The 26,171-nt window shown below is 36.2% G+C and overlaps 1 protein-coding gene across 1 annotated transcript; it reads right to left on the bottom strand.

The window, feature by feature from the left end:
* Nucleotides 1-578: 578 nt before the first annotated feature.
* LOC110678538 (protein Mpv17-like) lies at nt 579-26,171 on the bottom strand. The gene is made up of 3 exons (XM_021851538.1): nt 25,822-26,171; nt 25,517-25,755; nt 579-1,201 (listed from the first exon to the last, which is right to left on the bottom strand). Exons 2-3 carry the CDS (start codon nt 25,700-25,702, stop codon nt 782-784), a joined length of 606 nt encoding a protein of 201 aa, XP_021707230.1. The 5' UTR covers nt 25,703-25,755; nt 25,822-26,171; the 3' UTR covers nt 579-781.

Genomic DNA, 26,171 nt, shown 5'->3' with positions numbered 1-26,171 from the left:
TCCATTTTTAAACAAAATGATCTTTTCCATTTTTAAACAAAATGATAGCCAACTGATAACATTTTTTAAATTGTAATCCAAGAATTATAAGCTGCTTTCTGGAAATTTCTTGATGTTTCGTGATGTTTTTTTTTTTTTCAACATACCATTTTTTTTTTAATAATTTGTAGTTTTCACTTATTTCAAATCAGACTACAAAAAATGGTCGTAAACGTTCTTTTGATCTAGAATGTTTTCGAATTCTTGACTAACTTAAATTTCAATGGAACTAGGAAGTCCTCAATATAAAATTTCAGGGTCCAATAGAGGATGTTTTTTGGCAATTTATTTATTTGACAATTCAAAAAAAAAACGTGGTTTTTTTTTTGTTTCTTATGATGATATTGCTGCTTGAGCATCATTCTTACTTGGTTGCCGTTGGAAATGCTTTGTCAATTGTTCCACAAGCGATGTTTGACATTGAAGTCTTCTGTAATTGAGTTGTATTTCGAACGACACATGCTGGAAAATTAGAATGTTTTGTCACTTTACTACCTACCTAAACCTAGTGAATTCTTTCCATCGTAATGAAACAAACATTTGAGCCGTGCTCTTTCTCTTTATTTCATAAAATTTTAATTCTCGTACTGCCCACCTCAACGAGAGAAATTGAATTGGACTACTATTTATCAAACAATTGGTTTATTGTTCTACTACATCTATAACCGAGCTTAAATATCACATCCGAATGTTCCAGTTCCGTCCGTTGGCACCGATCGTGCCAGGCACAGGTCAACCCTTCCTAGAAGGCATTCTCCTTCGTTTCCTCCGTCACGACCGCATCCGACGGCTTGATGGCCAATACCTTCGACGAGTCGTTACAGTTTGTCTTCCACGAAAGGTACGTATTCCAAAACACGGCCACAAACTGTACCAACAAGACTTGGTAATTCAATGGCACCAGATAAAAGTTAGTCAACTGAACCCACGGCCAGATGTAGTAGTTCGTCAACAGTATGTCTGCGTACTCGTTTTTGAGCTTGCGCTCGATTTGTTCTCTGTTGTTTCCTTGCAGCAGCCCAATTGTACCGATAAGTGTTCCCAGGAAGACCGGCGCGAAGACCAACTGATCGAGGGCCACCTTCTTGAAGGTGGCCACTGCCTTAGTTTTGCCCGTTATGTGCTTATCCAACACTCCGTACCATTTGCGAAGGCCAGGCCCCTGTAAAGGTGGAAGATGTATGTTAATTCAAAAAAAATCAACGTGTGGAATAAAAATCTAGTAAATATTGTATAGTATTCATCTGATTCGATTTGTCTCAAGTTCGTCGAAAATCAATGAGGCTCTGGAGCTACCATGGGAAAGAGAGGATTAAACCTAGATTTAAGCACAGTAGAGATCCAAACTTTTTCGTTTATCGTAATGATCGCCTGGATGGAGCACGTGTTGGAGTCGCTACCATTATTCATAGGAGTATAAAACATAAAAAGCTTAGGGTGTTTCTGTTGAAACACAACTTGAAAAATATACTTTCTTAGCTGGCTATATGCCTTTCCAATGCACTGGGTGGCTTGTTCATTTGTTTCAAACTCACTTGCGGAAATTGACTCACAATGGATCAATGCACGAGTTTACTAATTTGATGTTTGAGCGGTGCCGAATTCACTCGTTGCCATGGTCACGTAAATAACACGGCACTGCTGAAACCAAGGGTGGAACTGGTGGCTCGTTATGGACCGATGCACGAGTTCACTAATTTGACGTTTGGGCGGTGCCGAATTCACTAGTTTCCATGGTCACATAAATAACACGGCACCGCTAAAACGTCAAATAGTGAACCCGTACCCCAACATGCCGCTGGTTCTGAACAATGGTGAAGGCGTAATCAATTTTCTCGCAAAAATCTGTTTTGGGAATTTAGCAGAATTTTCTTATTACATTGCCAACAGTGCACTGCAGAAGCACGTAGCAAACAACTGCTTGCAAACAATTTCTTTCATGCGCATTGATTACCTGTAATTTAAAGAAGAATGATTTTTACTTTTCCGCGTTAAGCCTTAAAACTGGTTCTGGACTTAGATTGGCGGCTTTTCAATTTTACTCCCAGTTGACAGCCGCCCTCCACCCTTGGCTAAAACGTCAAATAGTGAACGCGTGCATAGGTCTATGGATCAGTGCACGAGTTCACTATTTTGACATTTGAGCGGTGCCAAATTCACTAGTTGCCATGGTCACGTAAATAACACGGCACCGCTAAAACGTCAACGAGTGAACTCGTGCATTGGTCCATAAGTCAAAATGTTTTATCATTGGAGACTTCAATGGAACAGTTCTCTAAGCAATTCAATACCCGAATAACCCAACTTGTTTTTCCTCTACCTTTTAAGAACCCCTCTACGATTAAAAAAATCATCTTGTGATGATTGTAGAGATGCAGAGGTATTCTCAATCTCTAGTCGTGGTTGGTGTAAAATTTACTATTTTTTATCGCATTACATTTCTCTAATGAATTTAAATATTTTTTTTTTATATTTTGAATTTCAATGCTCGTTCTTTGAATGGTAAAGAGGACGAGCTGTTTAATTTTCTAACAGTTAATGACATACATATAGCAGTTATTACAGAAACTTATTTGAAACCTGTATCCAAACTCAGAAGAGATTCGAACTTTCATGTTTATCGTAATGTTCGCCTGGATGGAGTACGTGGTGAAGTCGTTATCATCATTCATAGGCGTATAAAACATCAACTTTTTTTGTCATCTGAAACCAAAGCATTTAAATCTTTGGGTGTTTTTGTTCGAACACAGCTTGGTAAATATACTTTCATAGCTGCCTATTTGCCTTTTCAATGCACTGGTAATTTGCTTCAAACTGGCTTGTGGAAATTGATTCGCATTTTTTTTTTTTTTCAATAATTATTACTAACTAATTGCGAAAAAGTTACTCAGGATTTCAAAAGCTTTCTCAATAAAGAGTGCGTTTTCGAAAATTCCTGGGAGACTGATTTGGAATAAGTGAGAAGTATTATTAAAAAAAAATCAAGAATATGAAAGCCTCTGGCGACGATGAAATTTTTAACATCCTCATCAAAAAACTTCCAGAGAGTAGCTTATCATTCTTGGTTGATATACCGTTTTGACTCATATTCCGAACACTTTAGCCAACAGTGATTTCAAACGCATCTGATAGGCATAAATTTGCTGATATTTGTGAAAATTTCAATTTCTACGCATAACCTAACTGTTAGCTGTTGGGTGTGCCGATAAAATTGTTTATTTTAGCTTGTTTAGTATTGTTTTTACGTAATAGTATGAAACAACATATTGATTCAAATGCCGAACACTGTGTTTATTCTGTCTCATATTCCGGACACTTTGATTCAAATTCCGAACAGCACGAATAAATCATATTCAAATGATGAATTTCGCAAATAAATTTATCTGAGCTAGATTTACTAGTCTTGAACTAGAGAATCATCACTACTCCAAAGGTATAGAATAGATTGGAAGACGTTAAAATTGAATTGCAATTGACTGCCATTTCCCTGTTATTTGACGACATATTTCAGCGAAACATTTCAACCACATCGCCATACAAAAACCGAGTGTTCGGAATATGAGTCTGTTTGGAATTTGAGACAAAACGGTATTTAACAAATGTTTTCAGTTGACATATATTCCTGACAAATGGAAAAATGCCAATGCTTTCCTCCATTAGTAAACTTTTTTGAAAAAGTCATTTTGAGCAGTATGATGGTCCACATCAACGAAAATTCAATTTTTGCCAATGAACAGTTCGGATTCCGGCATGGATAAAGCAAAATGAGCAGTGCAAGCTTTTGATCATCAAACAAATTTTCAGGCCGGTCCTGTTGTATGCTGTAGCAGTATAGCAATATTAACTAGCCGTTGTTTTAAAAAGCTGCCCTAGTTTAGTACCTACTAAAAAGTTTAAACAGGGTGTCTACTACCTGGAAAACCCTGGAATTATCAGGGAATTTTATTCAACCTGGAAAAACCTGGAATTCTCAGGGAATATTGGCCACAATCAGGGAAATTATTTTTATGTCCTTCCTACAACACCTTTTTTTTTCTAACAATTTTTTTTCCGACAGCGCCGCTCTCAAAACGCTACTTGCGATGTCCAGTCCATTAATTTTTTTTTTTGATCATTTTTATTTATTCAGCATAATACATGTTTATACAATGCAGTAGAACTTTAGATTGCCAAATTTATAAAGGTAAGTACAGTTCCCAGTTCCAGTTGGGTTCATGGGCATATAAAACATGGTCGAGAAATTTTTTTTTCAAAAATGTTCTCTTGTCTTAAGAATTGTAAACTTTGTAGGGAAAGAGCAAAAATTACAACAGGTACGAAAAAAAGAAGATTTCTCAGGTAAGCAAGTCTATTTTTAGAGTCTTGGTCACTGTTTCAATGTAAGTCCCTAAAAGTTCAATTCTTTATGATAGGTCTCTAAAGTATCTAGTTTAATCAAAATGGTTTCTAGAATCATGTTTAGCCTTAATCTGCTTACCGTGATGCATCAATACCCGGACGCTTAAGCAAGTGCAAATCTTCGAACTCAATTTTGAACAAGTTTTCTTTGAGTCAAGTTGAAGTCCAATTGTCATACAGACAAATAAACATTATATCTAGCAAATAATGATAAATTTTACGTTAAAATTACAATTATAACGTGTAAATCACTAATACAATGAGGTAAGTCTTGTCCTTAAATCCGGACACCAGAAGCATGCTTTGTATTTAAATCCGGACACTTTCGAATCAAAATCCGGACAGCCACTTTGTAACGTGAAAAATTCGTGGAAAGTTTATGAATGTATAGCTTTAATCGATAAATACCTCAGATATACGAATTTTAAGTTTCAACTTACACTAATGAGTACAAAATAATCATATTTAGGTTTTGATTGTCTCTGTTAACGCTGGAGATATCCGAGTCGTTGCTGCGGGTTTGAGCTATTTCACTGATGATTTAAATAAATCGTTTTAAGGCAAACAAAAGGGTATCTGTTTACTTATAACACTTTTTCCAATAATTATTCAAATTCCAATTCAAATCCAAACCCGAACAATTAAACATACGAATTGGAAATGATGTCCGGATTTGAAGCCACTTGCCTGTGACGCCGGACAGCCTTTGTACACAACTTTAAATGATAATTTACGCTATATTTTCAGTCCACTTGGTAGCCAAATCCTTGGATAATCGTTGCATAACGTTTTTATGTAAAAACAATAATTAAAACATATAACTTCAGCACTATTCCGTTGATTGAATATTGTGATGCGTTCGTCACCGTTTTACTAATTGAATTAGCGCTGCCAAAGGAATGACGTCTACCAGGGGGTACATTTTTTGTTTTTATTTTTATTAATTATTTATCTGGCAATGGTAACTATATTACAAATGATAGGAAAATGATCAGCGTTTTCAACAGTGTAAATTATGTGTAAAACCAAACACATTGAAATTCAATAATATTTCTATTTAATGAATATTATCAAAGTGTCCGGATATTGATCCCGTCCGGATTTTGATTCACCACGGTATAGTGAATTCTGGTAATTTAACCCGGAGTAACATTGATCGCAATGACCCTCCTCGTAAAAAGTTCGAATAAACAGTTATCGATGAAATATTTTCAATTCATGAATGGTGATTCTCTTCCTTCTATTCATGAGCGAATAACCACTAAGGATTGTGCAAAAATTAAGTTGTGTTCACGCGTAAATATTTGAACTTTTAATGATGATTTATATGATTATGAATGACACGATCAAAAAATCATGTCTCACATGAGTTCTGAAAACAATATGAGCAAGAGAAATGCGGATGTTAATAAAAATGAAATCGCTGAAAACGATCCTGTTGTCAAAACATTCATAAATATGTTCAGTTCAGCATAATTCACAAATTACTATAAAGAATGCAATATTTCCTTAGGATATTGCCTACTTTTAGGCGTATTCCACAAATCAAGGTGTTTTTAATTTTGAAATAACTCAAAAAGTGAAAGACTTGTAAGAGTTTGGGCTTCATATTTGGCTTCAGGGACCATGATTTTTGTAAGTATGATATTTTCAATATATTACCGAACATTGTTTTCATGGGTGATCAATGTTACCCCATATCAGCTAAACAAAAAAAAAACACCTCAAACATTTTTGTAAACATGCTTTTTTAAACATGCTTTGAACTGTCAGAAAATAGAATATAGTATGAAGACACAAGCAATGGATGTCAGTACTTGTTTTAAAAATATAAAACTTACAATTTATGCATATTGCATCCCGAGGAATGCTGCAGGAATTCTAGTGATTTCTCCAGACATACCTTCTGGAATACCTTCGGGTACTTCTTCAGGGAAACTACCAATGATTTCTCAAGGGATGCTTAAAGGATTTTTTTCAGAATTTGGTCCAAATAATCCTAGAGCACTCCAACGCTACTGCCTTCAATAATTTTCACAGAGATTACTCTAAAGGCTTGGCTGAAAATTTCAATAATTAAACAAAATACTCTGAAGTTATCCTAGTGATTATCCCAGAATTGCCTCCAGATATTTTATTCACTGGATATTTCACCGACTTTTCCATTTATTACTTCTAGGAGATTTTCCATAGACCATACAAGAGTTCTTTCACAAAGGTTTATTCCAGAGTTTTTGAAAACGCCGATTTTTCGTATTTATCTAACAAAATCTCAGCAATCATGCTGAGATGATCATTTCATAACTTTCAGAGCAACACTGCTTTTTTGCTGTAGAACATAGTAGCCTGGATTACTTTGATCTATTTTTTCCGCCAGGAGCACCACTGTTGCCTGCCGAACAGTTCGTGAAGCATGCTACATGCAAACCAACTTTATGATGATGAATAACAATTTATCCTGAGGTTTTTTTTTTCCTGCTTCGGAGCGTTTTGCTGGGTAGTGCTTCGTGAAGCCCAAGCAGGACAGTTCGGTTTTGCGTCGTCCGATAGATTTTTTTTTTACGCGTATTGTTATTTTATACAATCCGATGACTCTGGAGGGATCGGTTTTGATTTTTACTGACTATTGAACGAAAATATTACTGCGCAATCGACAAACACTTCGCGAAATACTATTTATACTATAAATAAACTATTGTTTTCTCTTTTGATTGCCGGCATTCAAAAGATTAAATTGAAAACACTTAAACAACAAATGTTTATGATCTATCGCCAGCTGACCTTCCCCAAACCTCCAACTCCGTAGCACTTATGAGGGTGTCGCTGAGTCGGTGGCCTCTCATTAAGTAAGTGCTACATAGTGATATTCATGCTTTTAGTATTCTTATTTATGATTTGAACAAGGTATACTCCCCTGCCTTGTTCCTGAAAGTAGTCAGGATGCGATTATTAAAAAGAAACATGAATGTTGCTAGTATCCAATCTACGAAGTATACCGTGCTAACGTCGATTTTTCGTATTTATTCCAGGCACTTATAAGGATTATTTAAAAAAAAAATCGCAGATAAACTCTCAGGAATTGCTTCAAAAACTCATTCAGACATTATTCGATGAAATCTATTGCAAACCATTCCAAGAATTCCACAATAAATTCTACCTGATATTCCTCATTAGGTTTCTCCACAAATTTCTCCAGATTTTTTTTTAAATATTATTGCATTGGTTAAAACTTATACCGAATACTTTTTGTAAATAAAATTTCCAAACCTACATGGATGTTTTACAAGTTCACTGAAGGATCCACACCAGTATATACTACAATAATTATTATAGTTACTGTTCCAATCAGGCATTGCATTTCATCTCATCATTTGATCATCTGAGAAAGATACGGATCGAATAGCAAGATATCATCTTAGCGCTCTTTGATCGATCTTCCATAAATATCTTTGGTTCATTTGATGCTCGATCAAATCATTCTAACTCAGCAGGCCACGTGCAACTAAGCGTTATGAAAAACTGTCGAAATCAGTGACAGTGTTTGAATCTTGGTTTGAACCAAGGCGGGTCCAATTCTCTAAGGTGTCCTATTATGCTCACTTTGTAGAGAAAACTGTAGTAAACGATGGACGATATTATTAAATTGACATCCAATCGCATCAACAATTGTTAGCAGAATGCTCGAGTCAATTTTGATGCTTGCTCACGAGCCGCTTCAGCGCAATCGGAGCCGTTTCACTACCCAATCTCCATCATCGACGCGACGCATAATCCTCTTTCTATGTTCTACCACGTTTTCAACACACACGATTCTAGCGTCAGCTTCGAATCGTATTTTGTACGATGCGTGGCTTAGCCGACCTGAGCCTTCGTTTTGTTTTTTCTCTCGTTTCTGGTTGCTTTTCGTTGCGGGTTCGCATTAGGGTGGTTCTATCAGCACGTTAACAGAATTTCAAATGCACACGAAATAAATCAATGTAATATTGTGCATTATTTCTACCATAATCGCCACATTATTCCCCTTCTCTACTCTAGAAGTAAGCGTTTCATAATAATCAAAAGAAGATTGAAACCACTATTCAAACCATAAACAAAAAAAATCATGCGCGCAATTAAACCAATCAAAATTAACACGAATTCAATCCAATCCAAATATAATCCAAATCCAATCCAAAAGCTATTAAATTGAATGCAATCCAATGCAATCCGAATCTAATCCAAAACTCAATCCAAATCTAACCCAAATCCAATCTAAATCCAGTCCAAATCCAATCCAATCCAAATCCAATCTGAATCCAATTTATATCCAATCCAATTCAAATCCAATCCAAGTCTATTCTAAACCAATCCATTCTAAAACTTAATTCAATCCCTTTTAATCAAATCCAAATCAACATTACTTAAATCCAATCCCAATACAATCCAATTCCAATCCAAATCTAATCCAAAACCAAATCCAAATCCAATCCAAATCCAATCGAAATCCAATCCAAATCCAGTCCAAATCCAATCCAAATCCAATCCAAAACCAATTCAAATCCAACCCAAATCCAATCCATATCCAATCCAATCCAAATATAATCCAAATCCTGTCCAAATCCAATCCAAGATTGAATTCAAATCCAATCCAAACAAATCCAAATTTAATCTAATCCAAATCCAAATCCAATCCAAATCCGATCCACATACAATCCAATTCCAATCCAAATCCAATCCAAATCCATCCAAATTCCAATTTAAATCCAATCCAAATCCAATCCATTCCAATCTTAATCCAATCCGAATCCAATCCAAATCCAATCCAAAACCTATTAAAATTGAATGCAATCAAATGCAATCCAAATTTAATCCTAAATCCAATCCAAATCTAACCCAAATCCAATCTAAATCCAGTCCAATTCCAATCCAATCCAAATCCAATCTGAATCGAATTTATATCCAATCCAATTCAAATCCAATCCAAGTCTATTCTAAACCAATCCATTCTAAAACTTAATTCAATCCCTTTTAATCAAATCCAAATCAACATTACTTAAATCCAATCCCAATACAATCCAATTCCAATCCAAATCTAATCCAAAACCAAATCCAAATCCAATCCAAATCCAATCGAAATCCAATCCAAATCCAGTCCAAATCCAATCCAAAACCAATTCAAATCCAACCCAAATCCAACCCAAATCCAATCCATATCCAATCCAAATATAATCCAAATCCTGTCCAAATCCAATCCAAGATTGAATTCAAATCCAATCCAAACAAATCCAAATTTAATCTAATCCAAATCCAAATCCAATCCAAATCCGATCCACATACAATCCAATTCCAATCCAAATCCAATCCAAATCCATCCAAATTCCAATTTAAATCCAATCCAAATCCAATCCATTCCAATCTTAATCCAATCCGAATCCAATCCAAATCCAATCCAAAACCTATTAAAATTGAATGCAATCAAATGCAATCCAAATCTAATCCAAAATCCAATCCAAATCTAACCCAAATCCAATCTAAATCCAGTCCAATTCCAATCCAATCCAAATCCAATCTGAATCGAATTTATATCCAATCCAATTCAAATCCAATTCAAGTCTATTCTAAACCAATCCATTCTAAAACTTAATTCAATCCCTTTTAATCAAATCCAAATCAACATTACTTAAATCCAATCCCAATACAATCCAATTCCAATCCAAATCTAATCCAAAACCAAATCCAAATCCTATCCAAATCCAGTCCAAATCCAGTCCAAATCCAGTCCAAATCCAGTCCAAATCCAATCCAAATCCAAATCCAAATTCAAATTCAAATCCAATCTAATCCAATCCAAATCCAATCTAAATCCAATCCAAATCCAATCCAAAATCTATCCAAATTGAATGCAATCCAATGCAATCCAAATCTAATCCATCTCCAATCCAAATCCATTCCAAATCAATCTAAATCCAATCCATATCCAATCCAAGTCCAATCCAAATCCATTCCAATTCCAATACAAATCCAATCCAAATCCAATCCAATTTAAAACTCAATTCAATCCCTTGCAAATCAAATCCAAATCAACATTACTTAAATCCTATCCCAATACAATCCAATTCCAATACAAATCCAAATCTAATCCAAAACCAAATCCAATACAAATCTAAATCCAATCCAAAACCAGTCCAAATCCAATCCAAATCCAATCCAAACCCAAATCCAAATCCAATCTAATCCAATCCAAATCCAATCTAAATCCAATCCAAAACCAATCCAAATCCAATCCAAATCTAATCCAATCTAAATTCATTCCAAATCAATCTCAATCCAATCCATCTCCAATCCAATCCAAATTCATTCCAAATTAATCTTAATCCAATCCATATCCAATCCAAGGACAATCCAAATCCATTCCAATTCCAATTCAAATCCAATCCAATACAAATCCAATCCAATCTAAAACTCAATTCAATCCCTTTTAAATCAAATCCAAATCTAATCCAAAACCAAATCCAAATCCAATCCAAATTCAATCCAAATCCAATCCAAATCCAATTCCAATCCAAATCCAAATTTAATCCAAAACCAAATCCAATCCAATCCAAATCCAATCAAAATCCAATCCAAATTCAAATCCAATCTAATCCAATCCAAAATCTATCCAAATTGAATGCAATCCAATGCAATCCAAATCCAACCCAAATCCAATCCATCTCCACTCCAATCCAAATCCATTCCAAATCAATCTTAATCCAATCCATATCGAATTCAAGGCCAATCCAAATCCATTCCAATTACGATTTAAATCCCTATCCAATCTAATCCAAACCAATCCAATCCAAAACTTAATTCAATCCCTTTCAAATAAAATTCAAATCAACATTAAATCATAACACAATACAATCCAAATCCAATCTAAATTTAATCCAAATCCAATTCAAATGCGATTCAATATTATTCCAAATCGAGTTCATATTCAACCATACCGAGTGCATTCGTATCAACTTCAATTCAATCAAAATCCGTAGCCAATTAATATACAATCAAGATCCAGTCAAACTCATTTTCAATCAATACGAATCCAATCCAATCTACTCCAATTCATTAAAAATCCATTGCAAATCCTATGCATATACGATTTCTCTCTCATCCGAACCTACATCAAATTCACATTCAAATCCAATGCAATTTCATCTAATCGCCACTTCAAATCAAGCTATTGCCAGATTTTTTGGAAATCTTCTAACGTTATATTTCTAATCAATTTATTTCTGTTACATGACGTACACCTTATCGATCCATGTCTCTCAATATGTATTTCACGATGTTTTGGTTACTTTTTGCAATCACTTCTCTCATTATTCCATTGTATTCTATGTACCCTTTCCAGTTTCTTTCTTCTTTTTTTATTACGTCGTTTTGTTTCAATTCATCCACATTACTGTCATATAAATTTCACTACATTCATTCAATATTTTTTTTTTTAGTCCACCCAATTTTTTTATCAGTTCAGTTTTTTTGTCTTTTATTACATTACGCATTTTTTGTTTCTTGTATTTTTTTTTTCCATTAGCTTTTTTTCATGTTTTTTTTTCTCCGTTTCTCATGTGCATTCTTGATTTTTTTTTTCGCTTCTATTATGCTGATTTTTTTCTCTTGCATAGTTATATCGTTACCATTCATTTTTTTGCATTTATGTGTATTTTGCTTTCAAGCAGCCATTTACCTTTTTCTTTCTCTATCTTGTATCATTTTTTTTCAATCCATTACGCATCTTTCGTTTCTCGTATCCTTCTTCCATTAGTTTTTTTTCTCTTGTTTTTTTTTCGTATCTTATGTATACTCTTGATTTGTTTTCGCTTCAATTGTACCGTTTCTTTTTTGCATAAAGATACCGTTACCATCCTTTTTTTTTTGCATGTGTGTGTATTTTGCTCTCAAGACATCTCAAAACAGACATTTTTTTTTTACTCAATCTTGCATCGAACCATTCTTGCCATTCTTATTTTTTTTTTCAATGTATTTTTTTTAACTTTTCTTTTGTTTTCTCTTATTTGCATCTCGCTCAGTTTTTTTTATTACGTATTTATCATTGTTCTCTCTGCAGCATTCCTCTTCATTTTTTTTTTTTGCTAGTCAGTTTTATTACACTCCCATTCCCATATACCCGCAATTCCGACAACTCCTCACCGTCCATTATATTTCACATATTCCCCGCTTCCTTTTCACTATTTATTCACTTCTTTCACAATTTATAACAAACAAACAAATATAAACTTCTTCATACTTCCACTGAATCGACAAACAGTTTACCGGCTGCGCCATTGTAGTAAACGATGGACGATATTATTAAATTGACATCCAATCGCATCAACAATAGTTAGCAGAATGCTCGAGTCAATTTTGATGCTTGCTCACGAGCCGCTTCAGCGCAATCGGAGCCGTTTCACTACCCAATCTCCATCATCGACGCGACGCATAATCCTCTTTCTATGTTCTACCACGTTTTCAACACACACGATTCTAGCGTCAGCTTCGAATCGTATTTTGTACGATGCGTGGCTTAGCCGACCTGAGCCTTCGTTTTGTTTTTTCTCTCGTTTCTGGTTGCTTTTCGTTGCGGGTTCGCATTAGGGTGGTTCTATCAGCACGTTAACAGAATTTCAAATGCACACGAAATAAATCAATGTAATATTGTGCATTATTTCTACCATTTCTACCATAACCAGACAGGGTAGGTGAGGAAGGGCTGGCCGTTTTGTTTACAAACATCTGAGACAGATAGTCGAGAGATTGACTCCTGATTGGTTGGAGAAACAATGTTGTCAAGAATTATTCTAATCTGGTCGCCCCTGCTTCTTGTGTGCTCTACTCCTTTCTTTCTTTTTTGACAATTTCGTCCGCACTGATGGCAGCACAGTTAATTTCAGTTTCAGCATCATCCAGGCAAGGCAGTAATGTTTGTAAACAAAACGGCCAGCAAGTTAAAGATGGCCTCCTAGACGCTTTGGCCAAGTGATTACACCTTACTCTGGCTACAGAGTAAAATGCACACACCTTGGTTTGAACGGACCAATGCACGCGTTCACTATTTGACGTTTTAGCGGTGCCGTGTTATTTATGTGACCATGGAAACTAGTGAATTCGGCACCGCTCAAACGTCAAAATCAAATTTAATCGTATGTAATTTTAAATTTATCAAAGTTCACGACATAAGCAAAAGATATTACCTTGTATTAACTAATAAATCATCTCACTAGAAATCCACAGAGAATGACTTAAAGAATTCACTGTAAATCTTTCTATAAATCGGCCCATTATCTCATCAAATCACAAGAATTTTTGTTATAGATGATAGACCAGTCATTGTTCCCACCAAATGACTCACATAAATTTTGCAAAAGTATATGGCTTGAAATCCACTAAACGTCTTGCAAGTTGTGGAGAGCAGAAAATGTAATTTTGTTTCTTGAACTACAGTAAGGAATAACTGCACCAAGAGCACAAACAGCTTTCAACACATCACTGATATCACTGACCTTTTAGATTTTTGAATAGATTCACCCTGGATGTAATCTGCAATGTGTTCAGAGATATCGATCATAGGAGATATGATTAATTCCGTTAAGAATCTATCAAACCGCCTAAAGATATCACAGTTCAAATCGACATTGGCCTATATCATGGCTAGTTAATTTACGAATCTATTTTATTGCGGCGCTTATATTAAATCCACATCCAGCGGCGGCGGTAACGCGCAGAAGATATGCGCGCAATTCAAACGCAACGTCAAAATTCAAGTAGGCTTGGATTTTTTCGTTCTTCAAGGACGCAAATGTTTCAAATTTGCTAAATCTGAAACATTTGGTGATTTCCATTATCACTGCGACGGTATATCGACATTTTCAGATAATCGCATTACGTGGATTTATCTTGCAGAGCACAATATTCAGCACTCCTGACAGCCGTGATGTAAATATACAGGTAAATTATGAGATGCTTTAGCAGAAAAAGTCGGATTGAAACACCATCCTAGCACCAAACAACTGTCAAGAATATCTTTTGAAGCATCAGATCGAAAGATAGAATCTCATCAAAGCGCTCTTGGATTGAGGATAATATCTCATCATCATCCAAAGATGATCTAAGTGATCAGATGAGATTGTAATGCTTGGTTCCAATCATTCATACATCATTTATTTCAGGGATTCTATCGAATTTTTTTAAAGAGATTTTTTCAAAAAGTCTTGTAAGATGTTGAGCATAAGCATTGATGCCCGTATAATTCGTAGTTGCAACTCGATGCTTGACCAGAATAATCGAAATTGTACAGAGAACCAACAGATGTAGCTTGGGAGTAGCATACTATCTTCAATGTACATTTTCGAGGACTCTGAAATTAATAATGTCAATAATGGCGCCGGCCACGTCCTTACGGTCATCGGGGAAGGGGAGGAATGTTTGTGTGACATCCATTGTTACTAAAGCCCGAGTATACCTCTGCATCTCCATAGTTGTCACAGGAAGGAGTTTTGTTAGTGGGATGGCTTAGAAGCTACATGACCAGGATTCACCTTGGTAAGTGATGCGATTCATGTAACCTCTGTTTTAAAAGTTATCTATCAACGCGTTGACATCTTAAAAATCTCGAAATTTTATGAAACACTTATAATCGCTTATGTCAACACTTAAAATGACGAACCATTCATAGTTTGTTCAACAAATACACAAAAAATACATGTCATGATACAAATGTGTTATAACAAGCATGAAACGAGCTCACCAGTTGGTAACCCATCCTCTACTGAACAGTCGAAATCTCAGCGTCAACACGCATAAGCAGGAATATAAAATCACAATCGAGCGCGCGAAAAATGAAACGGACAGCTTGGGCCTTTGCAAAGCACTCAGTGAAATGTCGACCAAAGCAATTGAATCCCCAAAAAGTCTTGTAAGATATTATTCAAAATTCGAATGTTTTTTTTTATTATTGCAGCAATCTATTAAGTAAATCCGAGAAAGAATTTCAGCAAGTATTTAGGAGTTCTTTTTTTGAGATCATAGTAGGAATCCATCAAGGCATGCTTAAAACACACACAAGATTAATCAGAGAGTACCGTAGAAGTTTCTTTACAAATTTCTCATGGATATTTTTCAAATTCTTGTCAACAAAAAGTCTGAAAAATCATCCCTTACCATTTCTCTAGAGACATCCCTTGATGAATCATTGGAAAAAAAACTTTGAAGACTTTCTTGAGAATTAAAAAAATGGAGGGATTCATGAAGGAATTGTGAATTCTTGAAAATGCTCTAAACGGAAATGTTGCAGAAAATCCATGGAAAAATCAATGGATAAATTTATGGAGAACTTGAAACTTCCTTCAAAAATAAAACTATTTTTGGAGGGATTCCTGATTCTTAGAAAAAATCCTGATTGAATTCATGAAACTATCTAAATGAATGACTTAGAAAGTTCGTGAATAACCACAAATAAAACTCCTGAAAAGATCTTCGCAGTAAAATGTGCATTAAATCAACAGGAAGAAGAGCAGAGTGAGATTCGGAAGCCCAAGCATGCGGTTTTGTTTTTGTTTTCTATTCAATTTTTCCATTCACGCGTTTTGCTGTGCAGTTCGGCGACCCAAGCCATCAAGATCGTTTACAACACCTCGAGTAAAGAAAATTTTATTTGGATGATCGGTTAAACGTTGAATTGCAGAGAGGTTTCAAATGCTTCGTAACACCTATGAGAGGTCGTAGAGTTCTCTGCATCTTTTTTAAGTAGGGGAACTTACGTATTGTCGGCAGCCTAAGCAGCTGAACCTTTAAGAAGGCAATTTTACGCAACAATGGAGCACAACAATTAGCAGGAGACACCTGAACTACACTTGAGCACTCTTCGTTTATTGATTGTTATACATAAAACACTATTTTGTTCTCTTAATCTTCTATTTTTCCTCGCCAAAGTCACGAGGCACTTGTTCTTTTATCGGAAATGCAATTACTATTGTCAGCAACAAAAATGTTCACTTCGGCAATCCAAAACTGCGCAAAAACTAGTTTATGTATTGGTAACATTTCGTATTTGTTGACAATTCCTGAAATTGAACGTCACTCATTATGTTCTACTCGTTGAAAGGGCCAATGCAGAAAAATACAGACTACACTGAGAAAAGAATTGCAGTTAGAAATAAAATAGCGGAGATTCAAATTGAATACACAACGCCACTAAATTTATGCAGACTAAGGCGTCGTCCACATATTACGTAACGCTCTAGGGGGAGGGGGAGTAGGCTCAAACATTGCGGCTCAAACACAATTTTTTTTCATGCAAAGACCGTTGCGGAGGGGGAATGGTCGAAAATTGTACATTTTAACGTTGTCATAAGTGGACACTGCCTAATTTCATTTTCATTTATTTTATCGAATAAATTTTGTATTCAATCTCACTATGGCAGCATTTCGGCTTTAAAAATTGCCATGTCATGGTAATAAACTTGCAGCAGGTGCGAATCCAACCTAGAAGTTGCAGCGTGACGTCATGGTTAATTGATTCATAATATTGTGCTCTGCAAGAAAAATCCACGGAACGCGATTATCGGATTACTTGAATTTCAGAGTTGCGTTTGAATGAGTTACATGCATGCTCCTATTTGCTACTCGCACATGCGCTACAGTCTATTTAGGGTGCGGCTTATTTTTCAAAAGTTCTCAAAACCAAAAATTCGTGTACTCTTCTGAATTCGAATCATATTAGTAAAGAAACCTCGAAGTTTGAGCCATAAATATTAAAATTTAGAGGTGCAAGCGTCTTGGAGGCAAATTTTCAAGTTATAAAAAATGGCCTTCAGTGAAGTCACCATAACTTCGGTAATTTCAGCACCATTACCTTAAATTTTTTTTTTTTTTTTGAAGACTTTGTAGAACATAAAATTTGTGTAAAATCAAAACTAGTTTCAATAAAAAGTAGTTTACTCCAATTTTTTTTTATTTTACTGAAAAAATATCTTTGTTTGACCATAACTTCATGAATACTCAACCGATTCCAAATCTTTTTGCATGGTTTTGAAGCTTATTTAATTGTGTTCAAACTTTGCATACACCGCATTTTACTGTTTTCACCAAGTTATTCAACATTTTAATTTTTATCAGTTTCAATACTGTTTTTCTTAAAGCTGAAACTGGTTTTCCTTATTTGTTAAACCTTTGAAAAGGATTTGGCAACATTTTTTAAATATATTTGAAACAATGATTTATTTGCACATGTTAAAAAAATACACTATTCAACTTGTAATTCAAACAAAATGCTTTAGAAACATAAGTTTTATATCAAACATTCAGCAAAAAAAACTTAAATAATCCAAAGAAATTCGATTTTTTCTTAAGAAAAATCATGTTTTTGGGTAGTTTTTGTTACAAAACTAAGCAAGGTCCTTGGTTCGATTCCAGGTTGCCGCGAAAACTATTTTTGTTTTCAAATGTCGGTTCCATGACGTAAATTTATGAATTTCAATCCAATTTCTTGTGGCGAATTTTCATATGGGGTTCCTATGTTTATCGATAGTTCGTTTTCCTGAGTGTAGTCTGTTTGGCCCAATGTCACCTTCTCGAAGGGGTGAGTTTGGGCCAATTTTCAAATGATTCCTATTTAAAGGAAAATAATCAGATTTCAATTATTTGTTCAGCATTTGCAACGTATTCTCATATTTAACCGAACATATCAAGTCAAATTGCGAAAGTTATTTAAAAATAAATGAGAACTTACGCATTTTTGGCCAAATCTCACCCCCAACGATGGTACTTGCATAGTTGTTTCCATTTTTTTTAATGTCAAGAATTTCACCGTGAATTGAACTATTCACTGACAAGCTGAATGGCTCGATATGGTTTTGGTCTGTAAAGGTTGCTGCTCTTGAACGCTCTATCACCAAGTTATTACCGAGAGAATGAATGGTATTACAGTCCAACCTCTTTTTACGACCGTTTTTTTTACCGACGGTTCGTTTTACGACCACTTCTTAACGACCGAAATTCAGATTAACGACCGTTTTTATAAATGACCAATATCTTACAAAGTATTCAAAATAGAGGATCATGATGTTCAGCAAAATTGTTCAGTAGTTCAAGGGCTAGCACCACCATCACCGAATTGTGGAATTCTACCACTAGGTGATGCTAGTGAGCATGAAACATTTGTTTTGCGGTTATCTTAGGATCCTGGCCACTTAGAAATATGGCGCCTTCTGCAAAGTTGTTCAGTAGCTCAAGGACTATCATTATAAAAGCTATGAGATTCAAAATTTTGCCAACTTCCAATTTCCTCTTAATAGAGAGTCAATCAAAAAAAATTTTGCCACCAGTCGGCGCTAGTGAGCATCAAACTTTTGTTTTGCGGATATATCAGGATCCTGGTCACTCAGAAAGATGGCGCCTTCGGCAAAATTGTTCATTAGCTCAAGGACTATCATTATAAAAGCTATGAGATTCAAAATTTTGCCACCAGGCGGCACAAGTGAGCATGAAACTTTTGTTTTGCGAATATATCAGGATCCTGACTACCTAGAAAGATGGCGTCTTCGATAAACTTGCTGAGAAGCTCAACTTTGCCCAAGACGTCATGTCTATGTAGTCAGGATCCCGCTAAACAAAAGTTTCATGCTCACTAGCGCCGTGAGGAGGCAAAATTTTGAATCGCATAGCTTTTATAATGATAGCGCTTGAGCTTCTGAACAACTTCGCCGAAGGCGTTATTTTTCTAAGTGGTCAGGATCCTGAGATATCCGCAAAACAAAAATTCTACGCTCACTAGCGCCGCCTGGTGGCGAAATCTCGAATCTCTTCGCCATAATAATGATAGTCCTTGAGCTACTGAATAACTTTGCTGAAGACGCCATCTTTCTAAGTGGTCAGGATCCTGAGATATCCGCAAAACAAAAATTCTACGCTCACTAGCGCCGCCTGGTGGCCAAATCTCGAATCTCTTGGCCAGAATAATGATAGTCCTTGAGCTACTGAATAACTTTGCCGAAGACACCATCTTTCTAAGTGGTCAGGATCCTGAGATATCCGCAAAACAAAAATTCTACGCTCACTAGCGCCGCCTGGTGGCCAAATCTCGAACCTCTTGGCCAGAATAATAGAGACAATTTACACCGTCTTCAGCACATAGGCTGCACAGACTGAACGATCACTAACATTTGGCAACGGACAACACGAAACACCCAGTAGCTCAGCGATGAATTTTTCGTTTGACGAAAAGATTTCACCGACTAGAGCGGGAATCGAACCCACACCCCGTGGCACAATACGCCTAGACGACTGACGCCGCTAACCGCAAGGCCACGAAGCCTACAATAATGATAGTCCTTGAGCTACTGAATAACTTTGCCGAAGTCGCCATCTTTCTAAGTGGTCAGGATCCTGAGATATCCGCAAAACAAAAATTCTACGCTCACTAGCGCTGCCTGGTGGCCAAATCTCGAATCTCTTGGATAGAATAATGATAGTCCTTGAGCTACTGAATAACTTTGCCGAAGGCGCCATATTTCTAAGTGGTCAGGATCCTGAGATATCCGCAAAACAAAAATTCTACGCTCACTAGCGCCGCCTGGTGGCCAAATCTCGAATCTCTTGGCCAGAATAATGATAGCGCTTGAGCTAATGAACAACTCTGCCAAAGACGCCATCTTTCTAAGTGGTCAGGATCCTGAGATATCCGCAAAACAAAAATTGCATGCACACTTGTACTGCCGGTGACGCAATTTCACTTAATCAGTGTTGCCAGCTACGACAAAATTTTGAACCCTTCATGAAAAACTGGATTACAGTTGAAGAGTATTGCTATGTTTCTAAGCATTCTATTTTTCTGTTCCGCTCAAGTTTTATGGTTTTGATCTTTTCTTTTTTCTTCTTGAACAGTGCTGCCAGCCACATGAACATTTGTGATTCTGGCGAACTGTATTGAGGATTTTGCCCTCTAATAGACTCACACCTAAATAATTTTGTCACACCAAAATATTCTCCCACCATGTTTGCCATATATTATGTTGGATTGTACATTGAATGCAAGATGCGTGCTTCTATGAAAGTGCCATATAAACTGACGTGTGAGTATTTATTTTTCCACGTTGAAAATGTGCACGAGAATCTATTCCTCAACTAAACGAACAATATAGCACGCAACACTTCCTTCAACTTTGGTCAAGATTCGGTACCGTCATCTTTGAAATTTTTTGGTATTTGCATATCACACCCCCATAAAATTGGCTCTTTTGATAACAATCGAGCAGTGTTGCCATCTATTACCAAAATATGAAAACTTGAACGGCCATTTTGGAAAGTTCTCAACCCATGCTTCAACTTTGCCGAATATCCCGAATCAGTATTTCCGCACATAGACGTTGCATTTTTCAAAAACATAATTATTACCCAGATTTTTTTTACGACCCCCCGATAACGGTCGTAAAATGAGGTTGGGGTGTATTAATAAAAAATCCGATTGCGATGTCCCAGGATTTATTTTTTTTTTGTTTTTGAATATCACTCTTCGAATATGGTTCGATCAGCTAATTCGGATCGAAATCCAAACCTTGCCAGTAATTTTTAAGGTTAATATTCTTCTCAGTGTATGAGAAAATCAGAATAGACCCTTTTCAAATCTACTCACTTATGATTTGTCACAATAACATCATCCACTGATTGCCTGTAGAACAACAGGAGTGTTGCCAAAATAGTTAACCTATTAAGAGACGTATATTTTATATGTTTCTCAGTATTTTGAAGTTTATGCGCTACAATCTTCAAATAAGGAAGGCATTGAAAGACTCAATTATTACCCATGCATGCTTTGTTGCATAATTCCAATAAATTAATTAGTTGTGTTCGATCTTTTCTGTGAATTTAAATCGTGAATAATAATTACACCGCAATTGAATATGGTTTTCTGGCAACCTGGTGCAGTAATAAAAAGCGATTGCCGAGGAAAACAAAGTTCATTAATTTTTACTTGTGATTTGAAGCATAAAAATTAAGTATTTTCGAGTGCTTTATAGACCAATCAAAAGTTTAATTGTGCATAAGTGATCGGTGCGTAGATTTTGTGGAAAAATTGGCATTGGAGCGGAGAATTGGACCTTTTGAAGTGGTGAGTTTTTCCTAAGCTGTTCTTGTGTTGTTCTGTTCGGCAGCTCACGAATGACGATGATTTCGTAAGCATTTATTTCATTTAATAATAAAACCCATGTTATATAATATTTTCGTCAAGAATGTGATTTATATGGAAGATTATAGTTCAAGGAACATGTTGAGTACATTGAAGGTAACCCTTGTTCCGTAGATAAATTCTAACAAGGACGATAAGTTAGTGTTGCCGAAAATACCCTCAGGGTGCCGAAGCCATCATTTACCCTAGGTGTTTAATTAATCATTCTTTCCTATTCCTCAGCATTCGCAAAGAAGTGGCCAGAACAGATTTAAAATATTGGAGGATGCGTCAATCTTGTCTAAGAGTCAAGGGTTAGTCCCAAATATTTGACTTTGGTAACGGACGGGAAGGAGGCCATCCTCGTACAACGGTTTAGGACTGTACCACCTACGAATTTGTGCGAGTTGCTTAATTATAATGCTAATGCTAAATCAACAGGAAGAAGAGCAGTTATACTTTTCGTAATATCACTATAAATTAAAAAAAAAGTCTTAGATATATTCTTAAGGAAATGTCTGTTCAAATAAGGCATTAAACTGTCATGTTGTGGTTCTGGTTAGGTTTCTTTTTGTTTGGTTTAATTTGGCATCTTAAGTGGATATTACCTGGGAGGGAGGCACAGATACTACACACGAAATATAGAGCAACGTTTGTTTGAACTGCAAGATAACTCCAGCTTGCCAATAACAATCAAGGCAGGCTTGGGGAAAATCGCTAGTTTTCTTTTGTTGCGTACTTTCGAACTTTTCTGACAAACATGGAAAAAGGACCACAGTTTTCTATGCACTAATTATTCATTTTCATTGGAAAAAGTAAAACGATGCGTTTTTCAATGCTTTATATTCAATCAGATTGAAAGGTACTCACGTGACATTACTTGCATTGTGTGCATGAATTGCTTTTCATTCGATTTTTGTCACTTTTGATGAAATGCGAAAATGTGTATTAATCAGTTACGCGCTTTTTCCATGTTAGTCCAATGTTTGAGATATGGGCTCACAGTGACAGTTCGTGACAGCGGAATCCCGGCTCACTATGACGTACAGAAATTTTGTATTGGTTTCTCCCTCCCAGGTTATTACCAGCCCTGATTTTACTATGTTATCATATATGAAAAAATACAAAACGCCCTGTAGATTTTTTTCTGTGTACGTCGCTGATGCCCATGAATCTGAATCCCATTTTAAGGGAAAGGCTTTTTTCTTAATTTCGAATGGACCATTTTCTTCATATCTGACTTTGATGACTTTGGTTTTCGTGGAAATTAGAACAAAATCATCAATTATTAAATACTTTGCAGTTATCGATAGACTTTTTGTTTTGAAGCCGAACTCTTTGCTTTGATAATAATTTCTTAGTCATCTATAATGGAAAAAAAAGTTAATCATTTATGTACTATGGAAAATATCTTGAACCTGGATTATTTTTTGAACTTGAAAGAACCTGGATATATCAGGGAACTTCATTCACCTGTCAAAATAATACAGTCGATATCTCGACATGATCGTCGATGATTGCTTCGGTCCCTTCATTCTACATACGATTTCTCTATCCATATCTCGATATCTCCATATCTCTATGTGTTTCTAATAGACTTTCTATTGATTTTTCGTTCCCAATTTTCTCTATGTCGATATGAACATTATCAAAGGTTACTAGACCTAGAGTGATTCAGAACAATTTGGAAACATGAAATGAAGTGTGTTTGTTTATTATTTTCCTAGTTACGAAGCGATTTTCAATCTAGTGTTCATTCAATTAATGTATTGTGCATTCAGAATAACTTTGGACCGAAGTTCATAAGAGAAATGAAATATCACCGAAAGTTCGCTGAAGTTCGGCGTCGGAATCCTACCGAAGTGCTACACCGACAAAGGCAATCCTTATGCGTCGGCAAAGCACCAAATTAGAATGCCGACGCCGAACTTCGCCGAAGTTTTGACTGCCGAACTTCTAATTGTCACTCGAATTGTCAATACTTTGTCTCGATCTCTCCCTATCTCGATGGTCCCTTCGATATCGAGATGTGGAGAGATGACTGTAGTAAAAAAGAAATTTAAAAAAATGGAATTAGGGTTTTGTTCTTCTTCGTCGTAAGCGCTACTATTCGTCGTATCAAACTTTAAATGTTCCACTGCAGCGGATTTTCAAACTTACCTGCAACATAGAATCATTATCCAAGTGTAATTTTGTGAAATCTGTTATGGTTTGTACACTTGTACACCAAAATGCAATAAAACTACTGTATTTCGGTAAATAACTTCAGTTCAATTATCCACTTTGCACTTTTTCACCGAAATCGCATGGACGAACACGATTTGAGAGAAATGCTTAGCGATCGACTGAGCCACACCACTTTCCAACACAAGTTTTTTCCCGCCCCCGTGGGTTACTTACTTCGCCGGGCACTTATTTTCACTATGGAAAACCTTCGTACTTCTTCACTGAAGGATTTCATTCCAATCACACGCCGTAAAACTTCAATGAATCACCAAATTTTACGAAATTTCCTCAACCGCCGCGTATAATTGAGAATGTAAACAAAGTTCAATCCGTCGTACTGAGAAAAAAAAGCTTGTGTGCATCAATCGCGACGCTCGACGTAAAAACACGGCTTCTTTGATTGTGTTGTTTTCGCTGTACTGTGAGCAGTGCGGTCAAAAGGAATTGTGTTCATGTTTGGGCTGAATTTTGATGACGAACAATTAATTTTAAAGGAAATTAGTATATTCCATCATTCTGAAGGAATGGAGGGAGATGCCCGTAGATCTATATATTCTAGTAAAACATTTTATTATAGCGTTGATATGTTGTGTTTTAACCATTCAATACACACAGTGAGCCGTAAGTTGTGAGACGAATCTGGAAACTGATTGCGACGGAGTTGAAAACGATACGACGGACTGAGAATACGGTAAGATGCATTTTCTTTGCATTATTCCCAAAAAGAGATCAAGATTTATCAAAATGTTATTGTATAATGCTAAAGCCGTTTCAAGAAAGAATTGTTTGGCATCGGTTTGTATCAGCATCATTCACTGAAATACTGGGAAAATTGCAGTTCTCACTGATCAATGCTTAATACGATGGATACTAGCACATCACCCTACAACCAACTGACACGATTTCTGAGAAGCAAACGAGGAGAAACGTTGATTTGTTTCGTGGCATTCACAATCTAGACTTTTCATTACTTGAGAAAAGTTCGTTGAGCCCTCCTGAACTCTGAAGCACTTCAGTTAAAAGCCCCATTGCCTCCATGTCGAACTATGAATTTTTTTCAAATGGGTTAATCGTCAAATTCAATGATGAATTGTTTTCACTGGAGAGGCACTGATTGAACATGTTGATTATTTGAAAACACTCTTCCGATCTGAAATATTTTTTCATGGATTAAAATACAGTGAAACCTCCATGAGTCGATATTGAAGGGACCATCGACTCATGGAAACATCGAGTCATGGAACAGCAATGGACCAATGCACGAGTTCACTACTTGACGTTTAAGCGGTGCCGAATTCACTCGTTTTCATGGTCACGTAAATAACACGGCACCGCTCAAACGTCAAGTAGTGAACTCGTGCATCGGTCCATCCTTTGGAAAGCTGTTTGAAGGGATCATCATAGTAACCATGAAATTTTGTTTCCAGTATGGTTCCATGAGTTGATATCGAGTCATGGAACATCGATTCATGGAGGGATCACTGTAGTGCTGTTCTCAGTAGTTGGAAGTTGAAACATGACACGTTTGGTTCTCGTGTACAGATAACAGAGCTAACATAGCTCGAATTCTCATAATGCTTGAGTTTAGAGTTTTTTTTAGAGACTTGCACAAATTATGTTGTAAGTACATAACACGTTACTAATAACAAACTTAAGATTTCAAATCGTACTTACGCCAATGCAAAATCCGATACCAAAGAACCGGAATGCCCGCATCCCATCTAAGGTTTTCAAATTCCGCTTCTCAATCAGAGTCTGCGCGATAATATCACCTGATCCCATCAGAATGCCGGATTGCACCGACTGGACCAACACGGGATACTTGACCAGGGCACGTTTGTACAGGCTGGAAAGCGACATTTTCGATCGAATTCGACTGACGGGCAACTTCAAAAATACAATTTCACACCAATCTGAAAGTACAACGACTAGCATTATAACTTCTTCGGCAATATCATTTCGGCTTTCGGTGGACTTACCTTCACAATGCAAACAATCCCACAGGAATCGAACCACGATAGCTTATCACCAAATACAATCGTTTTTTCTTTCTTACCCGTAGAGCGTTCACGTTGTCATAAAGAAGGCTTATCGAAGCGGTGTTCCTCGACTTACAAAAATAGTTTTTGATAGTGATTTGAGCAGTTCTTCCGTCAGCCGAACGAAAAATCACACGATCGATATTCGTCTCATGCTGCGCAACATAGCTATGGATGGTACAGCGTCAACACACACTTTACCTATGTAAATATGCGTATAAAATGCTCTATCAGGCGATATGCGACTTGGGCCGGTTGCAATCTACGTTCTTTGTGTTTTAAACAATCCG

Source organism: Aedes aegypti, chromosome 3, assembly GCF_002204515.2.
Source record: "Aedes aegypti strain LVP_AGWG chromosome 3, AaegL5.0 Primary Assembly, whole genome shotgun sequence".
Taxonomy (NCBI): Eukaryota; Metazoa; Arthropoda; class Insecta; order Diptera; family Culicidae; genus Aedes; species Aedes aegypti.
Note: the sequence above shows the minus strand (reverse complement) of the source record. Positions and strands in the feature narration are given on the sequence as shown.